General features: G+C 32.6%; 1 protein-coding gene across 7 annotated transcripts in view; it reads left to right on the top strand.

Moving 5' to 3' along the window:
- QKI (QKI, KH domain containing RNA binding) overlaps positions 1-18983 on the top strand; it is a 142419-nt gene extending 123436 nt beyond the window's left edge. Inside the window, exons 5-9 of one of the 7 annotated variants that reach the window (XM_039321635.1) lie at positions 3201-3288; positions 8154-8177; positions 8496-8768; positions 11619-11693; positions 15919-18983. In XM_039321635.1, the coding sequence (XP_039177569.1) occupies positions 3201-3288; positions 8154-8177; positions 8496-8768; positions 11619-11693; positions 15919-15935 (477 nt within the window). In that variant the 3' untranslated portion in view covers positions 15936-18983. Of the gene's footprint in view, positions 1-3200; positions 3289-8153; positions 8178-8471; positions 8769-10869; positions 15376-15918 lie in introns of those variants that run through there. The other 6 variants (XR_005553989.1, XM_039321637.1, XM_039321636.1 and 3 more) reach the window with 6 other exon arrangements.
- The last annotated feature ends 682 nt before the right edge of the window (positions 18984-19665 follow it).

Below are 19665 nucleotides of genomic sequence, written 5' to 3'. Positions count from 1 at the left end.
TTTGTCCTGGTGGGCACATTTGCAGATACAAAGTAGATATGAAAAAGATGTAAAAATGTATGGATTTTACAAGGATCAGAATGTTTGATAAGATTTTGTTAACCTCGGATGAGAAATTAATTAAGAAAATGTATATTTTTTGTTAATTTTAGATATGGAAAGTGAACAAGTGAAAGAAACAATGATATAAGATGGGCAAATTTTTTTTGTTATGATATAGAATTAGAAAAATGGCAAATGTTATGGGCAAGAAACTATAAATTAACAATGTCAACTTCATACAAAGAAAATCTGTATAAAATGTTTTATAGATGGCACCTTCTACCAGCAAGATTAGCAAAAATGTTTAAAAATATGTCAGATAGATGTTGGAAATGTAAACATAACATAGGCACGTATTATCATATTTGGTGGACATGTGGGAAGGCAAAGGCCTATTGGAAAAGATACATATGTGGTTAGAAAAAATATTGGGTGAACAAGTGGATTTTAAACCTGAACTTTTTTTACTAGGCATTATGTCTGAAAAGATTAATGAGCAGAAATTATATTTAATTCTACATATTACCACAGCAGCAAGAATAATTTTTGCACAGTACTGGAAAAATGAAGGATTGCCTCCAGAAGAAGAAATAATCACGAAAATATTGGAATGTGCAGAGATGGACAGACTAACTATGAGGCTGAAAGACAAAGAAGATACGGACTATTATAAAATTTGAAATTTATTTTATTCTTGGTTAGAGAAAAGAATGAAGGATTAGGAAGTGAACATGTATTAGCTTAGCAAACACCAGACAACTTGTTGATTGGAAAAAATAACATATGTTGATGGGGAAAAAAATTAATAAAAAAGATTGTTAGAGACAAAAAAAAATATTGGTATCAGAAACTACAACAGGGATTAAAATGCCTAGTAAATACAACTATCTATAGCCCTACAAAGCACATTTCTAGTAATCACCAATTTTTTTAACAATTTTTTAACATTTCAATAATATATTTTTCTGATCATTTTTCAGATGGTATGTGTTTATGATCGATTGTGATTTCAAAGATGAAACGCTTGCATAAGTTATTTTATTTTAAACTAAAAGAAAAGCATGCATAAGCATTGTTCCTTATTTATTGAAATCGGCTCCTTCTCAGTTCACTGATATACACAGTATTGTGTTTGTTTTAGAAGAATATATCTCTAAAACTGCTACAGTCATTGTACCAGTTTTCTGTAATTGCCAATCTAATAATAGCTAATTAACTAAAATGACATGCTTCTTTTCTGTTATATTTTTACAGAATTTGATTTAAGCAGTATCATCTAGTGTTTAAGGCACCAGACTAGAAATAAGGAGATCATGAGTTCTAGTCCTGCCTTAGCAATGAAAGCCAATTAGCTGACTTTGGGCCAGTCAGCCCAAGTCATCTCACAGGATTGTTGTTGTTGTTGTTGTTGTGAAAATATGAGGAAGGAATATTAGATATGTTCACTGACGTGTGTTTTTTTATAAAAGAAATAATAAAGGCAAGATATAAATAAAATAAATTTTAGAAATTGTGAATTGGTGATATATTGCAATTAACAGTACATAGTTAAATGTTCTAAGGATAATGTGTACATTTATTGATGATTGGAAATCTCTTATGGAGATATATATATATATATATATATATATATATATATATATATATATATATATATCCATAAGAGATTTATATATTTATTTAAAAAATCAACTTGTGATGTATCATTTTGATGATTAGACTGGAGGGTCATGATTTAACTTTAGAGAGCGAAGTTTAAATTAACTGAGTAAGTAAGACTAAGTAAGCGAGACTATCACTCAGCCCAAAAAGGAAAAAAACAACAACACCCAAGCTCATCTCCACCAGCAATCAGCACCCAGATCAACATAGATTAACTCCAAGGTTAACATCAGACCAACAATTAAGTAAACAATATCCCAATCAATAAACTACCAAAGAAGCCAACATCAGTCAAAGAGCCCAACCAAAGAATCTCTAAGACCATCCCACCAACACTGCTAGGCAAGTCACTAGAACAGGGGTGTCAAACTGCCGGCCCGTGGGCCGGATGCGTCACATGGAGGCCGTACCCACCCCAGCTCCGGCAAGGGGGAAAAAGTCACGATACATCGTGACACATCACGTGACGTGACGACTGACACCCCTGCACTAGAATATAAACTGACAGTGAATGGCACTTCTTACTAGCACTGATGATGTTACCTAATTTGAGTAATGAAACATCTGCAAGAAACAAGCAAGCTCAGAGAGCACCAAGGACCCCTCGTGTTCTCTTCCTTTTTTATTGCACTTTTTGTTTTTTCTTTTCTTTCATTTTTCCTCCTCTATTTTAGTTTGTATTACTTCTTATTATTGCTGTTAAACTTTTCAATAAAAATATTTTTATAAATAATATATTCTTAAGTTTTTGTTTACTGCTTATTAGTAACTCTAATCAATTATATTTTAGAATGCAAACTAACAATATTTATAAATACAAAGAAAAAATTAGTTTACTGTTTGTACTTTGGCCTGTTGATATAGAAATGCTGCATACAGTTTAATTTTGTAGAAATTATATCCCTTAAAGTTTTCGTAACCAAACTCGGCTTATAAGTAGCAAATATGCATGGATCATAGCTTTGAATATTGTGCTTGTAGATTTCTCTCATGGAAGCATTGGTAGTTGTGTTACAATTTGAAGTTTGTTGGGCATTCATTTGAGAGTTTTCAGTTTGGACTTAAGACTCAATTCAGCCCTTTAAACTACTTCCATAGTATATTTTGTACAACTCTAATTCAGTAAAAAGTTTCCTATCCTCTTCCAAATTTGTTTTACCTTTGAAAGAAAGGATTTCATGCATTGTTTTATACATTGGAATTGCTGTCCAGAAGAAAGCAGTCTCTATTTATTTTGTATAGCACTGTCATAGTATAGTATAATTACAGTGGCTTTTACCCATTCTTGAAATCTAATAGGTGCATTGGAAGGTGTAGGCTTTTGAATTTACAAAGCATATAAAAAGGCATTATGTGACTAGAGCAGCATCAGCATCAGTTTCCTTTATATAAATGTGTTTCTATTTCATATATCACTTAGAACTTGTATCAAATTCTTTGCAATTGTGCTATGAGATTATAAACTGCTTTGCTAATAATGTATTTCATTTGTGCAGGCAGAGGGAGAAGATAGCCTTAAAAAGATGCAGTTAATGGAACTTGCAATTCTGAATGGTACCTATCGAGACGCCAATATCAAATCACGTAAGTCCTATAGTGCTGTAGAACTTTTCATATGCGTACAAGAATTTAAGTTCTTTATATGCCAGATAGAAGCTGTCAAAATGTGTTATAGTTCTTTTTGTCACTCACATGATATTTTATACCCTTTTCAAATATCCTTGGTGCTCATAGAGTACTTTTTGTATTTGCCCCATGTGTATTATCTTGCTTTCCAGAGCATGCATATCTCTGTTCATATTTTGTACTCCATATTGAGTACAGATTGAGCAAAGCTTGTGGTTGAAAGAAAATGGTATTGCACACATTTTCTGGGGATCTCTTGGTTTTTCTTAACTAAATCTTCACTAAATACATTCCTAATTGTGGTGACTACAAAATAAATTCTGCTTAATTCAGCCGTGGGGACAGAGCCTTGGCACCTTCAGGAAAGTAGTGAGATCAGACCATAGTTCATACTGTGTAATATTTTGTTTGTTTTCTACTTTCCCCCATTTCTTTTGCTGTGGATACTGAGATCAGTCATACAATAGTAATGATGACTTTGTAAACACTCTTAGTTGATTCTGCATGTTTTCACAAATGCATGTTTTCGGGGATATTTGAAAACTAAATACTTTTCACTTACTGACTGGGTTATATTTTAGTCATGTTGAAACATTAACAGGCAAATCATTGCATTTTGAGAATAAGAATGGTTTATCTAACCACTAATAGATAATAGGAAGTTATACTTCACACCAGTGCTCTTTTATATTCAATGAATCACAAAACTGATGGAAATGCAAGGTTTTCTCGTGTATGAGGAGGGCCTACCACAACATTTGGTCCAGATCTGTTTCTGAAATTGATTCATTTTCTAATGTACACATGTAAGGAATTGTAGAAACAAGATTGCAGATCCCTTCTATGGCAGAATAAGGCTGAATTTGATTCAGAACTCTGGCAGTGCTTTGGGAAGTTATTGTCTGTTGGATTTCTTTTATCCATAATTTTAGATAAGCCAATATTTCAGAAATTTGCAGAATACCTGCTTAAACATATCTATTACTCAGAGCTTCCCAGGCAATTGGCAGTGTGGGAAATTCAGCATATATTTTACATTATTATCAAATATTAAACAGTCCTTTTAAAAACATGAATCCAGAGATACATTTCTCCAATACCACTACCAATAAATCTAAACAAAGAAAATACTTTTTTATTATGCTGCAACACTCTGTTTGGATTCATGGCATTAAAAGAACATATCTAAACATAAGTTGGAATAAAAGATAAATACATTAAAGCAATACTCATTTGAAACGTTCCTAACTTTTCTTAATAAACTTGTAGGGACATTGAGTTGCAGAGCTTTAAAATGAATTTGTACCTGCAGTATAAAGGGATTTTGCATTTGGTCATGAAAGTATTGAGTTTACAGTAGTGTGGGTTTGCTTAAAGTTTAGCCATTTAATATGATACCTATTTTAGCATCTGATCCCAGATTCTTTACTTTTCATAAAAAAATGATTTACAGCTTTGAGAGATTACTCTTTCTTATAAAATACAAAATAATTTAGTATAGTGTATAAGTTTTCTTTTTTAATACTATGGTTTGGGTAATACGATTTTTTAGCAGCTTAGGGGACAGCTGAATCACTATTAATATTTAGTGTTTATCTGAATTTTACTTTTAGTTCTTTTCTCATAGTCTATGTTGCACTATAACATTTTCGTTAATGGTCTCCGATTTCAATAATATAGTGCATTCAAACCACATCCCAATACATTCTTTTCATGCTCCAGAATCCCATTAGAAAAACACTGTTAACATTTCTAAAACTTTGAAGCATTGATTAGTTTGTACTTGGTCTTGACCACTAATAATCACTTGTGTTTCCTGTTGGGCCCCAAAGCTTTTGTTTTGAAAGTAATTTACTGGTTCACATACGATGATTTTGACATGTTTTTAGTGATATGTTTTTTGATTTTAGATTTTATGCTCCAAGGCAATGATAGACCTCTCATAGTTTCAAGAAGTAATCTTGCCATGCCTTTGCTGTTGTTTATGGAAATATTTGCTAGATTTATCATAAAGCATCACCATTTTCTAGTATAACCGCTTTAGGATTTACATTTCCATCATGCTAGGAGATGCCAGAGTATTTTAAAATATCTACAAATTAATGAGTATATGAATCATATTAAAAAAAACATTGGCAACTTAGATACCTTCTGGCAGTAGTTTGCTCTCCAAGCTTATTTCAATTTAGTTTCTGAGCATTTCGTTACCAGACTAGTAGTGGTGGGATTCAAATACCTGAACAACCGGTTCTCTACATGGATGCTGCTTCTGGGAGGCCTCACAGCACAGAATGGACTTTTGGAAGTGGCATCCATGCACTTCTGGTGGACCGTTCTGGGCCTGGGAGGCCTCCCTGGCTCAGAACAGACTTCCAGAAGTGGCGTCCACGCACTTCCACTGTCCTTTCTCGGCTAGGGCTTTAGCCGGTTTGCCAAAGTCAACAAAAAATTAGCTACTGGTTCTACTGTACCTGTGAACCGGCTGAATCCCACCACTGCAGACTAGGTAACGCCATCAACAGGATTTTCTTGTCCTATTTTCTTTAGCTGATAAATGTCTTGTGTGTCAGTGTGGTCAGTTGTTTGTGTGATTGGTTGTTTGTTTGGTGCTATATTTAAATTCTGAGCAGCTGATTGATTCTCTTGTTGATTGGTAGTTCAAATGGTCTGGTTTCTTACATTTCTGACAGTTAGAACAATTGATCAGGGAAAAACCTGCCTCCAGAAATTGTGCATGCTCCAACACTGCAAGTTTGGAGACTGGACAGCCATTTGTCTGAAATGGTATAGGGTTTCCTGCCTGAGCAGGGTTTGGACTACATGACCTCCAAGGGCCCTTCCAACTTTATTATTATTGTTGTTGTCGTTGTTGTTGTTGTCGTCATCATCATCATCATCATCATTATATGCTGGCTCTAGATCAATATGCCTGTTAATTGCTCCTTTGGTAGAATAGAGCCAGAACACACTGCAGCACTGAATTATTAAGAAAAGTAGAAGAGAAACACCTTTTCAATATTTTCCTCAGCAATGCCTATCCCCAAAATTTCATAATACAATGCTTATTACCCAAACCCCGATAAATACACAGCCAGCCACAACAGAAAAACAAGTCCTGCCGTACATCAAAGGGACATCCATAATGGCTGCCAGAATACTGAAATCCTTAGGAATAATGATAGCCCACATTTACACTCAGAAAAGAGTTATCTAAAGTCAAAGACAAAATACAAAAGGAAGACAACTGCAACATAGTATACAAAATCAGTTGCAACAATTGTAACCAATTCTATGTGGGACAAACTGGAAAGCAATTGGAAATAAGGGTTCATGAACATCAACTAGCATTAAATGGCACAAGCAAAAATCCCTGATCTCAAACCACATTGATAATAAACAACACCATCATTTGGAAAGGAACAAAAATCATTGCACATGCCAACACCCGCCACACATGTGAATTTATTGAAGCCTGGTATTCTACCAAAGGAACAATTAACAAGCATATTGATCTAGAGCCAGCATATGAATATATAAGAATCCAGACCTTTCGAACTTTCAATCAACAAGAGAACCAATCAGCTGCTCACAATTTAAATATAGCTCCAAACGAACAACCAATCACACAACCAACTGACCACACTGGCAGACATTTATAATCTAAGGAAAATAGGGCAAGAAAATCCTGCTGCTGATGTTACTTAGTCTGGTAATGAAACATTCAGAAACTAAATTGAAACAAGGTTGGAGGAAGCAAACCACTGCCAAAATCTAAAACCTGAGCTACAAATATTTTCTATTATTTCAAATTTAGATATCTTTACCAGGTTATGTTGTCCTGAGAAAGAATGATTCTCTGAAGCCTGCCTTTTTGTGATGAATTGGCTACACTTCAGTATCTCACAGCTTTATTTCTATTGTCATTTACAGTTCTTTTAAACTGTAAATGACAGTTTAAGGCATCCCCCTCTTTTCTGCACATGCTCCTTGTGAATTGCTAGGAATGGTATTTGTAAAATAACAGCTTTACAAGTGATGTTAGGAAAACATACTGGGGTAGAAAATAACAATGGAATCTGTCAGAAGAGGTTGCACAGAAAGACAGGACTAAATGACCCATAACATGACCAGCATGCTGTTTATTTGCTTTTGTTAAATTACAGCTTTCTTTCCCTTCAGAGTTGACTCATTATGTATTCTTTATTAATCAGTCAATAGTTTTAGTAGTTCAGCTTTATGTTAAATTTCAAAAATCAAATAGTGCTGCCTGCACATAACCCAATTTAATATATATATATATATATATATATATATATATATATATATATATATATATATATATATATATATATATATCAGTATTTTGCTCTATTTTGATAAACTATTAAAACTAGGCTTAACTAGGAACTCACTGCAATTTAAATATTTTTCAAATAGCGTTAACATATATATTAACATAAATGTTCATCTTTACTTACAGTTTATTGTATTTTACTTTTTATATTACCAACCTGTCTCAAGAGAAAAAAAGTTACAGAATTGTTTTCTAGTTATATTAGAATGGGAGAAAGGGCACACAGTAAAGTTCTCTGTATCCTTGTCACCACCTGTGCTGCGATAGTTCAGAAAAAGGGCAGGAGATACCAACAAATGTTTATAATGTATTTGCTCACTTAATAGAATGTTTACTGGTTAAGTTGCAACTGAAATATTACATTGTATATCTAAGTTTCACTGAATATCTGTAGATGCTGAAATCTCACTATTTAATATTCCATATGCAATTACAACAATATTTTCTTTGTTTCCTGCATGCCTCTCAGTCTCATGCAGTCTTGAAGGCATAGGTAATGAAAAATATGTGATCTACATTGAGCTTTTGTGCTGTGTGTTACCTGTGTTTTAGAAATCTATTCTGCCATTTTAAATTGGCTTTTATTTTGCATGTTCATTCTTATTCACACTGGGAAATGGAAAGCTGTTGCTTTTGAATGGTGTGCTTTGGCACTGTGTGATCAATGCATGTACTAATGGTTTCCTTTTATTTTTTTTCTTCTTTCCTACTTTCCTACTTTCCCCATTTTTTCATGTGTTGCACTACTGTCTCCATACTTTCTTCTGAATTTCTTTGCTTACTGTAGCAGCCCTTGCCTTTTCTCTTGCAGCAACAGCCCAGGCTCCAAGGATTATAACAGGGCCTGCGCCTGTTCTCCCACCAGCTGCCCTGCGTACCCCTACGCCAGCTGGCCCTACCTTAATGCCTTTGATCAGACAAATACAGACCGCTGTCATGCCAAATGGAACTCCTCACCCAACTGCTGCAATAGTTCCCCAAGGACCTGAAGCTGGTTTAATTTACACACCTTATGAATATCCCTACACACTGGCACCTGCTACATCAATTCTTGAGTATCCTATTGAACCCAGTGGGGTATTAGGTAAGTTTCTCCAAGACAGTTTAATTGAGCATTATAGGTAGCATGGCTTGCCCCATTATGTTTGGGGAGATTCTGAAAGCATTTTTTTTTTTTTTTTGTCAATGAAATGTGTTTCCCTTTTTAAAACAAGTGTGTGTCCCGACATAATAAGGATATTGGGTTTGAAAACTTGCACTTTCTTTTTCTGTAGTGGAGATTAGGAGATTGAAATATTTGATATTCTTAATACTTTGGTTCCTTGGTTTTCAGCATGAATGCTTTATTTTAGTATTACTTAGAAAAAGTTAGTGTTAATTTGATATTGCTCTTTTTGTTCATTTTACTTTTTTGCTCTGTTCCTATATTAAATGTACATAATGAATTATGTTTTATGTCATTTTTAATACTTGACTAAAAAGTAGTTACTGCTGGTGATTATATTCAGGAGCAAAAATATAGTCCAAGTAAAACATACATAAAATCTCATGGATTTCAGTTTGAGAAATTAGTTGCATGTGAAAGCATGCTTGATTGAATTTTATACAATATACTGTATTACTGAATGCAAAACTCTTCCATTGAAATCCATGGTACAGCTTAACTGTTGGCCTTTTAGGATCCCTAGGCATTTGAACTCTTGAATCAGTTATTTAATTCCATATCTTTATTTTTTTTTTTAACCTAAAATTCTAAGCCTGGTTGCAAAGCATTAAAATTCATGCCTACATCTACAGTTCCCATTTTCTCTGGGATTTAAAAAACAGCATAGTTATTTTATATTTCACTGTATTAAAAAGTATTTTTGTAATACCAATTCTACTACTGTAATCACAACAGACTTCTTTTTACATAAAATAGCTGTTACTTTAAATTAATTACAATTAACAATAGTGTTAAGACAGGGCAATTGTGTATTTATCTGCTGCTTCACATTTTCACTTCCTTTTTGAGTTTTTCAAGATGATAGTATTTTCAGGAACACTTTAGCTTGTCTAGATATATTTATAATCACTAATAAATGCTTCTTTTTACATTACTTCATTTGGTTCAACACACAGAAATAAGATGAATGTAGCATTTCCATAGATATTTATAATACGCCATTAAATATTGTTAACTATGCAATTAAGATGTTAATTAAATTTTAGGGCTAGACTGTTGGAATCTTGTATAGTTAGGGATTTTTTAAAGAATAGGACACGATCCTATAATTTTTAATTTTTTAATTTTAAAAAAATATTTTTTAAAAAAAGTTACTGCTTCTGTTTGAAATGTTTACATGCTGACATTTTAGATATCTATGTCACCTATCATAACTTAAATATAATAATGTAGTTTTATACATAGTATTAATTTATGACTAATTTTCAGCTAAGTTCACCCTTACTAAAGATTTACTAATTTAAATTAATGTTTAGAATTTTGTGTAAATATTTATTTTAATTTTGACTCTGAAGAGTAATCAAATCTGAAATAGGTGATGTAATACATTTTATGAATATAGAGAGTATAATCATTTCTTACAACAAAATATCAGAGTCAAAACTATGCTTCTGATGTTGAAAACTGATCACTAAAGTAAATGCTATATATTATTTCCTGCTATATTGTGAAAATTAAGTATAAGTCTAATAAACTATATGTTAATAAATGTTGGCTCTAAAATGCTACAGTGTTAAAACTATTATTATGGAAATATGCATCTTTATTTTTCGTGATGAATGCCAGCAAATTATTTGAAGTTTTTCTTTTGATTGTGTAAGAACTTTATCAATTTTAATTGTTAAAGCAGCTGCATCTTTTTGTTTAAGTTCATAAGCTGTTCTCAGCTATTTTTGCATGCATATGCGTGCCTATTTCCTCCAGTGAGTCCTCTTTAATTGTTTGAGAACTTGTGCTTTGTATGTGCCCCTTCCCCTTTGTTAAAAAGAAAGAAAACTATTTCAAACAATTTGTAAAGCCCCAATTTACTAATATTTTTGGCAAAATCTTAGGATTTAGAAAGAAAAGTAATTTAGGAAAAACGTGTAAATAATTTAAGGAAGATTAGGAAATTTATGGGAAGGATTGACAGTAGCATCAAATCTTAGTTGACTAATGTTTAATTCCCTTTTATCTTTAGGTATGGCTTTCCCAACGAAAGGCTAAGAATTCAAGAATGGTCTTAAATGAACCTCATCAGAGCTGACTTTTAACAAATGTTTAGTTTTCAGCAGCCTTGAAAAAAATGTAGCCTAGCAGTCAGTGACTTACTTGCACTTTTTTGCACATAGAAATAAAAATGCTATTAATTTGATGTAGCCTGTGCTATGGCAAGGTAGCTGTGATTTATGAGTGTATGGTAGTATACTGACTGCTATGTATTCTGTACTATTTGCTTTACTAATCACCTAATTCATTGCAGTTCACAGTTATTGACTTAGTTTTTAAAACAGTCTGTAGGCTTGAGGAATTGTGTTATAATTTTTTTAAATGATAAAAACTGGAAGTTGTTTAAAAATTTGTAAAAAAAACCTTCAGTATTAAAAATGGCATTATTTAAGATAGTCCTGCTGCAAGGAAGGCACTTCAGTGAATATGTGACTAGTAAAGCTCAATTGTCTTTGGGTCTAGTAGATTTCATGAAATACTGTAATCAAGTTTGTAAATGAATGCAGGTTAAGGCCTGGATGTTTAAAATAAATGCAATATTAATCTGCACAGATATAATTCATATATTAAGGTTAAAATTTGAAACTACTGTGCCTTAACATGTTGCTTTCTTTAAATAGTATTTTAAGAAAGTGATCATTTAAAATCCATTTTAATAAGCCTGCTGTTAATGTTTTATCAAATGTTTTCTAACTGTCTTGGTAATTGCAATTTAACTAGGTGCGGTGGCTACTAAAGTTCGAAGGCACGATATGCGTGTCCATCCTTACCAAAGGATTGTGACCGCAGACAGAGGTTAGTTTAGTTCTGCAGTTCTTGCTTATAAGAAATGCTTTGAGTGTACATGGAAATTTGCAACACCACAAGTGGTTAATCAAATTCTATTTTGACTGTTTTATTGATGTTTATATTAAATTGAAGTGAACATAACTCTTTTCTGGCAATTTAAAACTACTGTACCCTTTCTATCAAAAATCTACACACACACACACACACACTTCAGTGTGTTGAGTATACAAAGTTATAACTTCCTTTGTGAGCACTATGATTTAATTCTAGTAGGTGTCATATTGTTGGGTCATTTGATTTTCCTTTGGGACTCTTAAATAATTTGAGATATTTCAAATTGGTGTTGCAAAATAAAATGAATGGATGAGTGCTTAATAAGGTAGAAGTAAGTGCTATATGTATTATTTCAGGAGAAAATTGAAGATTTATTTCCTCTCTGCTGACAAGTTGTTTGTGGCATTTGCCCTAAAATCTCCACATTTAACAAGGAGAGTAAAAGTGATATATCTCAAGTTTGAGTGTGTTTTCTTAGCTTCTAGGATTTTAAAAAATGTATTTGCAACTAAAATTCATTTTTTGAACTTAGTACTTTTGATATTTTGGTAGGCAAAGCAAAAAACTTGCTTGGCTTGGTTATTGAAGGGAAAATAAGTTTTCATTTTCTCCTTTATATGATGCAATTTACATTCCTTGTAAATTTATAGGCCTTTGAATGATGTTCTTTTCTTGTGAGAAATGACTTCTCGGTTTATTGACATTGAATTTACTACTGAAAGCAGTATGACAGTTCAGGAACATTTGTTCCACTGTAATATTGTTTTGGTTTCTGAATTTGGCAATTCAGTTGTGATATCAATATACCTCCTGTAGTTGACAGAGGTATTGTGAGGATTAACTTAGGTTGTATTGTCTGATTAGAATGCAAAATTTTAGTTGTTGGAGTACATTTGTAATATTGAACTAGAATAAATTCAGATAATAAGAAATTTTATTGCAAAATGATATTTCAAATCCTAAATTAATACCAGTGCCTTTATTTTTAACTTTTAACCAGTTCTTGAGCTCATGCCATAGGAGCTCATTGTTAGAAACATTCCAAACTAGATAGGTACTTTCTGCAGTATTTCAGAAATGCCACATTGTATTTTAAAAGATTTTCTTTTCTGAAAAAAAAAAACATTGTTGTTTGTATTGAATCACCGTTATGAATGTTCACTTCTGAGAAAAATACCTTTTGTACATATAATGAGGGAGCAAGATCATGCATTCCTACTTCCATTCTTCTTGGATGCCACATGTGAGTGTTGTTTAATGTGAAAAAAATATGCTATAAACTCACTTTATTGATTCTTCTCTTTTGCAAATTATGGTCCCATGTGGATATCTAAAGTTAACGGAATCAGGACAGATATATCAACTGGAATGGGGAGAAAAATCATATTTCACTGCTGATTGAGACAACTGTGTTGGATAGTTACTGGGCCAGAGAATCAACTAGTTTTTAAGTTTTTGTATCTAGAAGACTTTGAAGTTTGGGCGCTAGTTCAGTTTGTGACTGAATTTTTAATTGTATCTAGAGTTGGCAGTTATTAGAAACAATGTTGTGTAAGTTTAGGAGAGATTTGTTAAAACTAATTTGCAGACATTGTATTAAGATATATATTTATATTTTATTAAGATTTGAGAGCATGTAGCATGCACTTTAGTAGTAGATTGTTCCAAAGTACATCTTAGTTATAATTACCATTGTATAGACTATTTTCTCCCTAATAATTGGTTTTACTAATGGTGGTATATGATTCAGATAAACGTGACATAAGTGAACATGATGAATAATTCCAGATTCCATCAAACTCTGAGGTGGCTTTGTTTATTTGTTTTGAATTGTGGACAGTAGTTTAAAAGAGTAGAAGATTATACTAGTTTTTGTCATTAATAGATTTTTTTATTTATATCACTTGGTTCCCCATTCAAGTTTCATTTGTTGCGTGCAACCAAGTTGAAAATTCCATTGTTTTAACCTAACTGTAACCTAACTGTATAGCTTTACATATGTTTGAATAATTGTCCAGTCCAATATGTGTTAAAATTCAATGTCAATAAACTGAACCACTTTCTGTTCTTAAGAAAAACTATGAGAAGTTAACTGAAGCTAGCATATGCATTAATTTGATCATTGGTTAACGGAGATTTTAAAATAACTATCCCATTATTGTATCGTCTGATTAAAGAATTTATTCTAAATGCTGGCTTATATGTAAGCATTGTGTTTAAAGCAAGAGCTCCCAACTTTTCAGAATTCATTTCTCTGAGAATTAAAGAGATCACATAATTTCTCCTAAAGCCCCGCCATATAAATAATATAAAACTGAATTTGTGTAACAGAGAGACTGACTGATTTAATTGTAATAAACTGTAATGGTGTTGCACACTTGACAAACCTGTGTGTACTGTAGATGGTCAGGGACTTGGCAGAGGATGTATCACAGGTGTACTCGTATCTTATGATAGCTTGCATTGATTTAAATACACAAGAAATGGCAGTGCTGAAACTATAACAGTGTTTTTCTCAAAGCCAGTTTTCACATAATTTATATCTACAAATTGTAATACCATATTAATCAAAATTGTAGTAAGTACCAAGAACACTTTAAGATTCTGGATATCTAATACACATTTTTATGGTGGCAAGATAATGCCACATTAAATATTTATTAATTTAAAGTTTTTTTACAATATTTTTTAATTTAAAACCCCACTTCTCAGCATTTTTTTAAAAAAAATCAGGGAAAATAAGGTATCATTTAAGTTACAACAGTAATGGTTTTAGAGTTCATGAACTGTAGCCTAAATGATAGGCCATAGAAATAATATAAAGCCAACCCAAGATGTACGGCCTTTAAAAATGTGCTATCTGTGAACATTGCACCTACTGAATTCATTTTTTAAAATAGCACAACTCTGACTTTGCACTGAACACCTTTCTCACTTTCATCTCCTCTGCTTTAGTCAATGGCAACAGTACAAATATTCTTATCAAACCTCAGAATTTATTAGAGATAATAAAGCTGTTGAATGAGTCTTAAAATTTGTACTACTGTAAAGTGGACCAAGTTGTTGAAGGAGAATGAGAAAGAGAGTGATTAAAGAAGAAACAGCTCAAGACAAATGGGAATGATAACTTTCCACTTGAGAACTTTTTTATGTTTTATTGTAATATTTGTGTGTTTTGGAAAAGAAAATAGTATTTACAGGTGGCTTCTTTTAAAATATAAAAATATAAAGCAGGAATGTATATGAAATGTCAAATTTTATTGTATTTGCAAAGTATTAGCTTTGAAAAAAAGAACTGTAGTTTTTAAAATGCCTTATTAGTATCAATTAGATTTCCTATATTTTTGATGTAACTAGAGCATTTTAAATATAGAATTTTAAATGGCAGGACTTTTACAGTGTTTACATACAAGTGCATTTTCTTAGTGTCCTATATCTGTAAGATAGTTGTTTGTTTGTTTTTTTTAAAGAAGGAAAAAGATGGCTAGAACATTTGGGCTTTTTCTGTTTCCCATGAACGATGCCTACTCTTCTAGACTTCAATTTAGTATTGCTTTGTATCATGAAGCCAAGAAGTTCAGTGTTGATTGTAAATAGAATCATTGAAAAGCAATAAAATTTATTGAACAAAAAACTTGTTTGGCCCGTAGTTTGTGAAATCAAATGTCAAGTCAAATTTCTTAGATTCATTTCTCTTAACAGTCAGTATTAATAATCACATTCATCATTACTAGTTGCTTTGATTGCTTGCACATGGGAGAATACTAATGCTTAATAGCAGTCAGATACTGATATGGTGCACTGACTGTTCTCAATTCTTTTATCAAGTTCCAGAAATTGTTCATCATTTTGTTTTGTTTTGTTTTGTTTTTTCTTTCATTGACTGCTACTAACCATTAGTTATATTTTTATTTCTATTTTTCCTTGTTAACCAGTTTTGTGGGAACTGGGCTTCTCCTTCATATGTTCAAATCATGATACTAGACTGTCATGATTTTTATTGCATTTGTAGATGGTGTCAAGCAGTATGTCAGAATTAAACATGCTTGTTTTTATTAGTTGTGATTAGTTTTCATGTTGTCATTAAGCCGTCACTAGCTGAAACTAATCTCTTCTCTATCTTTCTTTCTTTTTTGTTTTTTTTTGTTTTTTGTTTTTTTTGTTTCTAACCACCCAGCCGCCACCGGCAACTAACCTATGACCTTCTGACCTCTGAACTCTTCACCCAATGATGACCTGACCATGCCTGCCTGCTGATCAGTTAACTGGTAATCGCCTTTGCTTGTCTGTCTTCAGTGCAGCGAGCTGAGGCATTTGTCCGTTCGTCTTACCATCTAACAAAAAGACAAAGAATTTGTTGTCCTCCAACTCAGCTTTTTTTCCCTGTTTGGGTGAAAGTGGTTCTAGAACCTGCACTGAATAGTAGTAAAGCAATAAGGTCCAATTCATCCTTCCGCACTGATCATCTTTTAGTGTCCCACCCTAAAAATGGTAAGGAGGGCCTCATTTAAGAGATGGAAGCAGATGTCCCTTAACTCCCTGATGTCAGAGGCAGTTACTGTGACACTTCTAGGAATCTTACTCTTCTCATAAAGAAGTCAAAGCTCTCTTTGAATGTACTGTGTGATGATGCATCATGCATGAACCTTTGGTCAGTGATCTCATTGGTGAAGGGATTCCTAAAAGTATTCAAAATTTGACATGCAGTGTAATCACTACCAATGCCCTCAAAGGGCAGAAGATGCAGCCTTTTTTATATTACCTGCCAAATTGGGTGTTTTTAAGAAAAAAAAAGTGCCATGAAAAATAGATTACTGAATTTTTGAACCACATCAATGCATTAAAAGACAGCAACCCTATCGAAGCTAATGCTGAGATACAGTTATTTTACTATACATTAACTTCCTTTTAAAAATTACATGAGTACAAGGTACATGCATTATGTGTCACATTACTGGGCAAACTGTTCAAATATTTTTTTAAGCCTCCCTGTATAGAGTAAATTCATAAGGATATAAAAGCCATGCTTGCCTATTTGCTGTATACATGTAATGAAATTGTAGATAAAGTGTAGTGCATTGAAACAAATTGAAAAAAGTAGATACTTTTACTATACAAGGGTGCTGGTGCAGAAGAAATATATATTTTTGGAAATGTAGCATTTTATACTTTCAAGTGTTATAAAAACGAAAAAAGAACAAAGAAACCCTTTATTTCATTAAATGATTTTTTTCTGGTGGTTGTCGAGAAACAAAAGACCAAAAGAGCCTTTTCGTCTTTCTTTTTTTATTTTTTAAGTATTGGAATAAGTATAAAGAAAAGAAAGTGCCTTATTTTCTTCATGGTCATTTAGTCAGGTGTGTTGTATAATCAGCTCCTCCCTAAGACAGCAAGTTAATGCATGCCACTCAGTCCGCCCAGTATGTGAAAAGAAGCTGTGAGGAAAGACAAATGAGTTGACTATTAAAATTACCTGGTTTTTGCCACAGCATGATACAACCTTGCCAGATCCCAAACTGTGAAATAGAATTGTTCCACCAACAGCCAACTGCAATATTTTTGTAACATGTTCCCTCTTCAATTGTAGACAATATATTTTTATAATACTTGCTCAGCCTTAAACCAAAGGGTTCTACGATACAGTTTCATTCAAAATCAAATTATAAGATTACAGTAATAATAGAATAGCAAGTGTTTGGGTTTTTTATTATTATTTAGAGATTAGTTATCTTTTTTTCTGATTGAACTAGATGCAGGAAACTACAAGGGAACTTAAACTTGCTCCCATATAATTTCATCCATGACTAATCAAACATTAAGATTGAGCATGTTATAAGTTCTGGATGTTTTAGCTACAATGCCAAGTGCGTATGGATTTACATGATTTTTCATGAAACTTCTACTTGAGGAATGTTAACTACTGGTTGCACTTTCCATTAAAGAGGATATACTATCTTGGAAAATCCAGCTGTGGTTCAGTTTGAATTTTTAAAAGACGTTTGTGTGGCTGAATTAGTATTAATTAACACTAGTGTTCAAAAACACTTTACGCACAAAAGTGGAGTGTAAAATTAATGAGCCAGTATCAACATGGTCACAGCTTTGAAGCAAATTGGCAAAGACCAGGTGATACCTTGCCCTTTACATTGTGTCAGCTTATTCTCCTAAAACCTTCACAGTTTCCAAATCAAAGGTCAATAGTAAGTTAGATAAGAGGGCTTATTTTTAAGCATCTGCATGGTGACTTTATCAACATTGTGTCTCACCTGGAAACAAGTATCAGTTTATTTACTATGCAATAAACATTCATCTTTTTGTATGCAGCTAGCTTTCCTTTTATTCTGCCACTGGCTTTGTCTTCCTGTTACATAACATTTTTGTTATTTTTTATTTGGTTTTACTTTTGGTATATGCTGTGCCATTTTGATTTTTGTTTGGTTGAATAAACTTGCGACACTCAAACATTTTGGAGAGAGGATTGCTATAACGTTACCAGTATTTGATCCAGTTTCATCTCAACTGTGATAAACCTGGACATTTTTAGATGCTGATCAGAGGTCTCTTCTTGAGAGAAGTGTGACTTCTAAAAGTAATATTTGTTCTGAAAAAAAGTTTGAAAACTTGGTTGATAACATTTTGGATCAACTTAAAGCATGACTTTTGAATCTCTGAATGCCTTGGTTCTCAGTATTATCATCCTTTATTGAATTTTTCTTTCTTAAAATTTGTAGTTATAAGTCTTTTTTCTGACAGTATTATGTAATTTTTAGAGTGGGTATATGGGAGTGTCGCTTGTATGTAACCGTACAGATGACATGTATTTGTCTATTCTTTTATCTTAGTTTGATGCTATGTATGTAACATAACCAACCTATTGCCTATGAGAAACATGTAAGATAATGTATTTACAGCCATTGTTACAAGTTTATAATGTATTTTTCTATCTTGTTTTATATGTATGTTATATAACATTCAGAATAATTTTTCCTGATTGAGAAAAGGATACAAAAATGCAAAACCTACAATTTTGATAACTGAAAATTGCTAATTGTTTTGCAGTACTTTATTATTATATTGGGAGTGTTGTCTTTCTTAGGCTTTTAGTTAGCTACTGGATTGAATACATTAGACATATTTGGGTTTTAGTTGGGTTTTTACATAGCTTGCATTTTAATTCTTTGGTTCTTTGCTGTTTCTATTAACCCATAGCATTATTTTAATAAATGTTATAATACAACCTACTAACTTTGGACTACGTCAGTTTATTAACCATTACATGTTTAATTGAATAAACAAGGAAGGACAGAAGAATGTAAGTTATGAGTTCTTGGACTAACCCTGAAGAAGTGACCACAGATAACATATGATTTGTTTTATGTTGTTTGTTTGGCTGACATTCTGCACACTACCATTGATTTGGCTTTGGTCATATTGGACTTTTACCTTATGGGTAAGTGCCAGTAGAGTGGGGAACAAGTAGCATATTTGCAGATAATCTTCTTTTAAAGTCTTGCCACTTGCCTTTCAGCATCTGCATTACTAATTCCACAATCTCCTTTTCTAAATTAATCACTGTCACCTCACAGCAAAAGGGCAAAGATACCAATATATTGGTATACAATATGTGCCCAAAGAAACCAGTTTGATTTTTTGTTGAGCCTTTATGATAAAAACATTTAATTTGATTTGAATGTTCTGATTAAAATGACAGTTCAGCATTTCAGTATCTGAATAACATTATTGTGCACATTTCTAAATGTATCTAAAGCAAGAAACAGACCATTAAACTAGCAGGATCTATATTTCTTCCAATTTCAGTGTGATCCTAAAGATGATTTTAGAAGCAGTCTTCAAATGGCAAGTCTCAGGTACCGTAAATGCTGGCGTATAAGACGACTTCCGCGAGTGCTGAAATTGGCGCCAA

The sequence above is a fragment of the Crotalus tigris genome, unplaced genomic scaffold (genome assembly GCF_016545835.1).
Source record: "Crotalus tigris isolate CLP2741 ecotype Arizona unplaced genomic scaffold, ASM1654583v1 scf7180000023772.879304, whole genome shotgun sequence".
Classification (NCBI taxonomy): domain Eukaryota; kingdom Metazoa; phylum Chordata; class Lepidosauria; order Squamata; family Viperidae; genus Crotalus; species Crotalus tigris.
The sequence above is the reverse complement of the archived record's forward strand: the minus strand, read 5'-3'. Positions and strand labels throughout refer to the sequence as shown.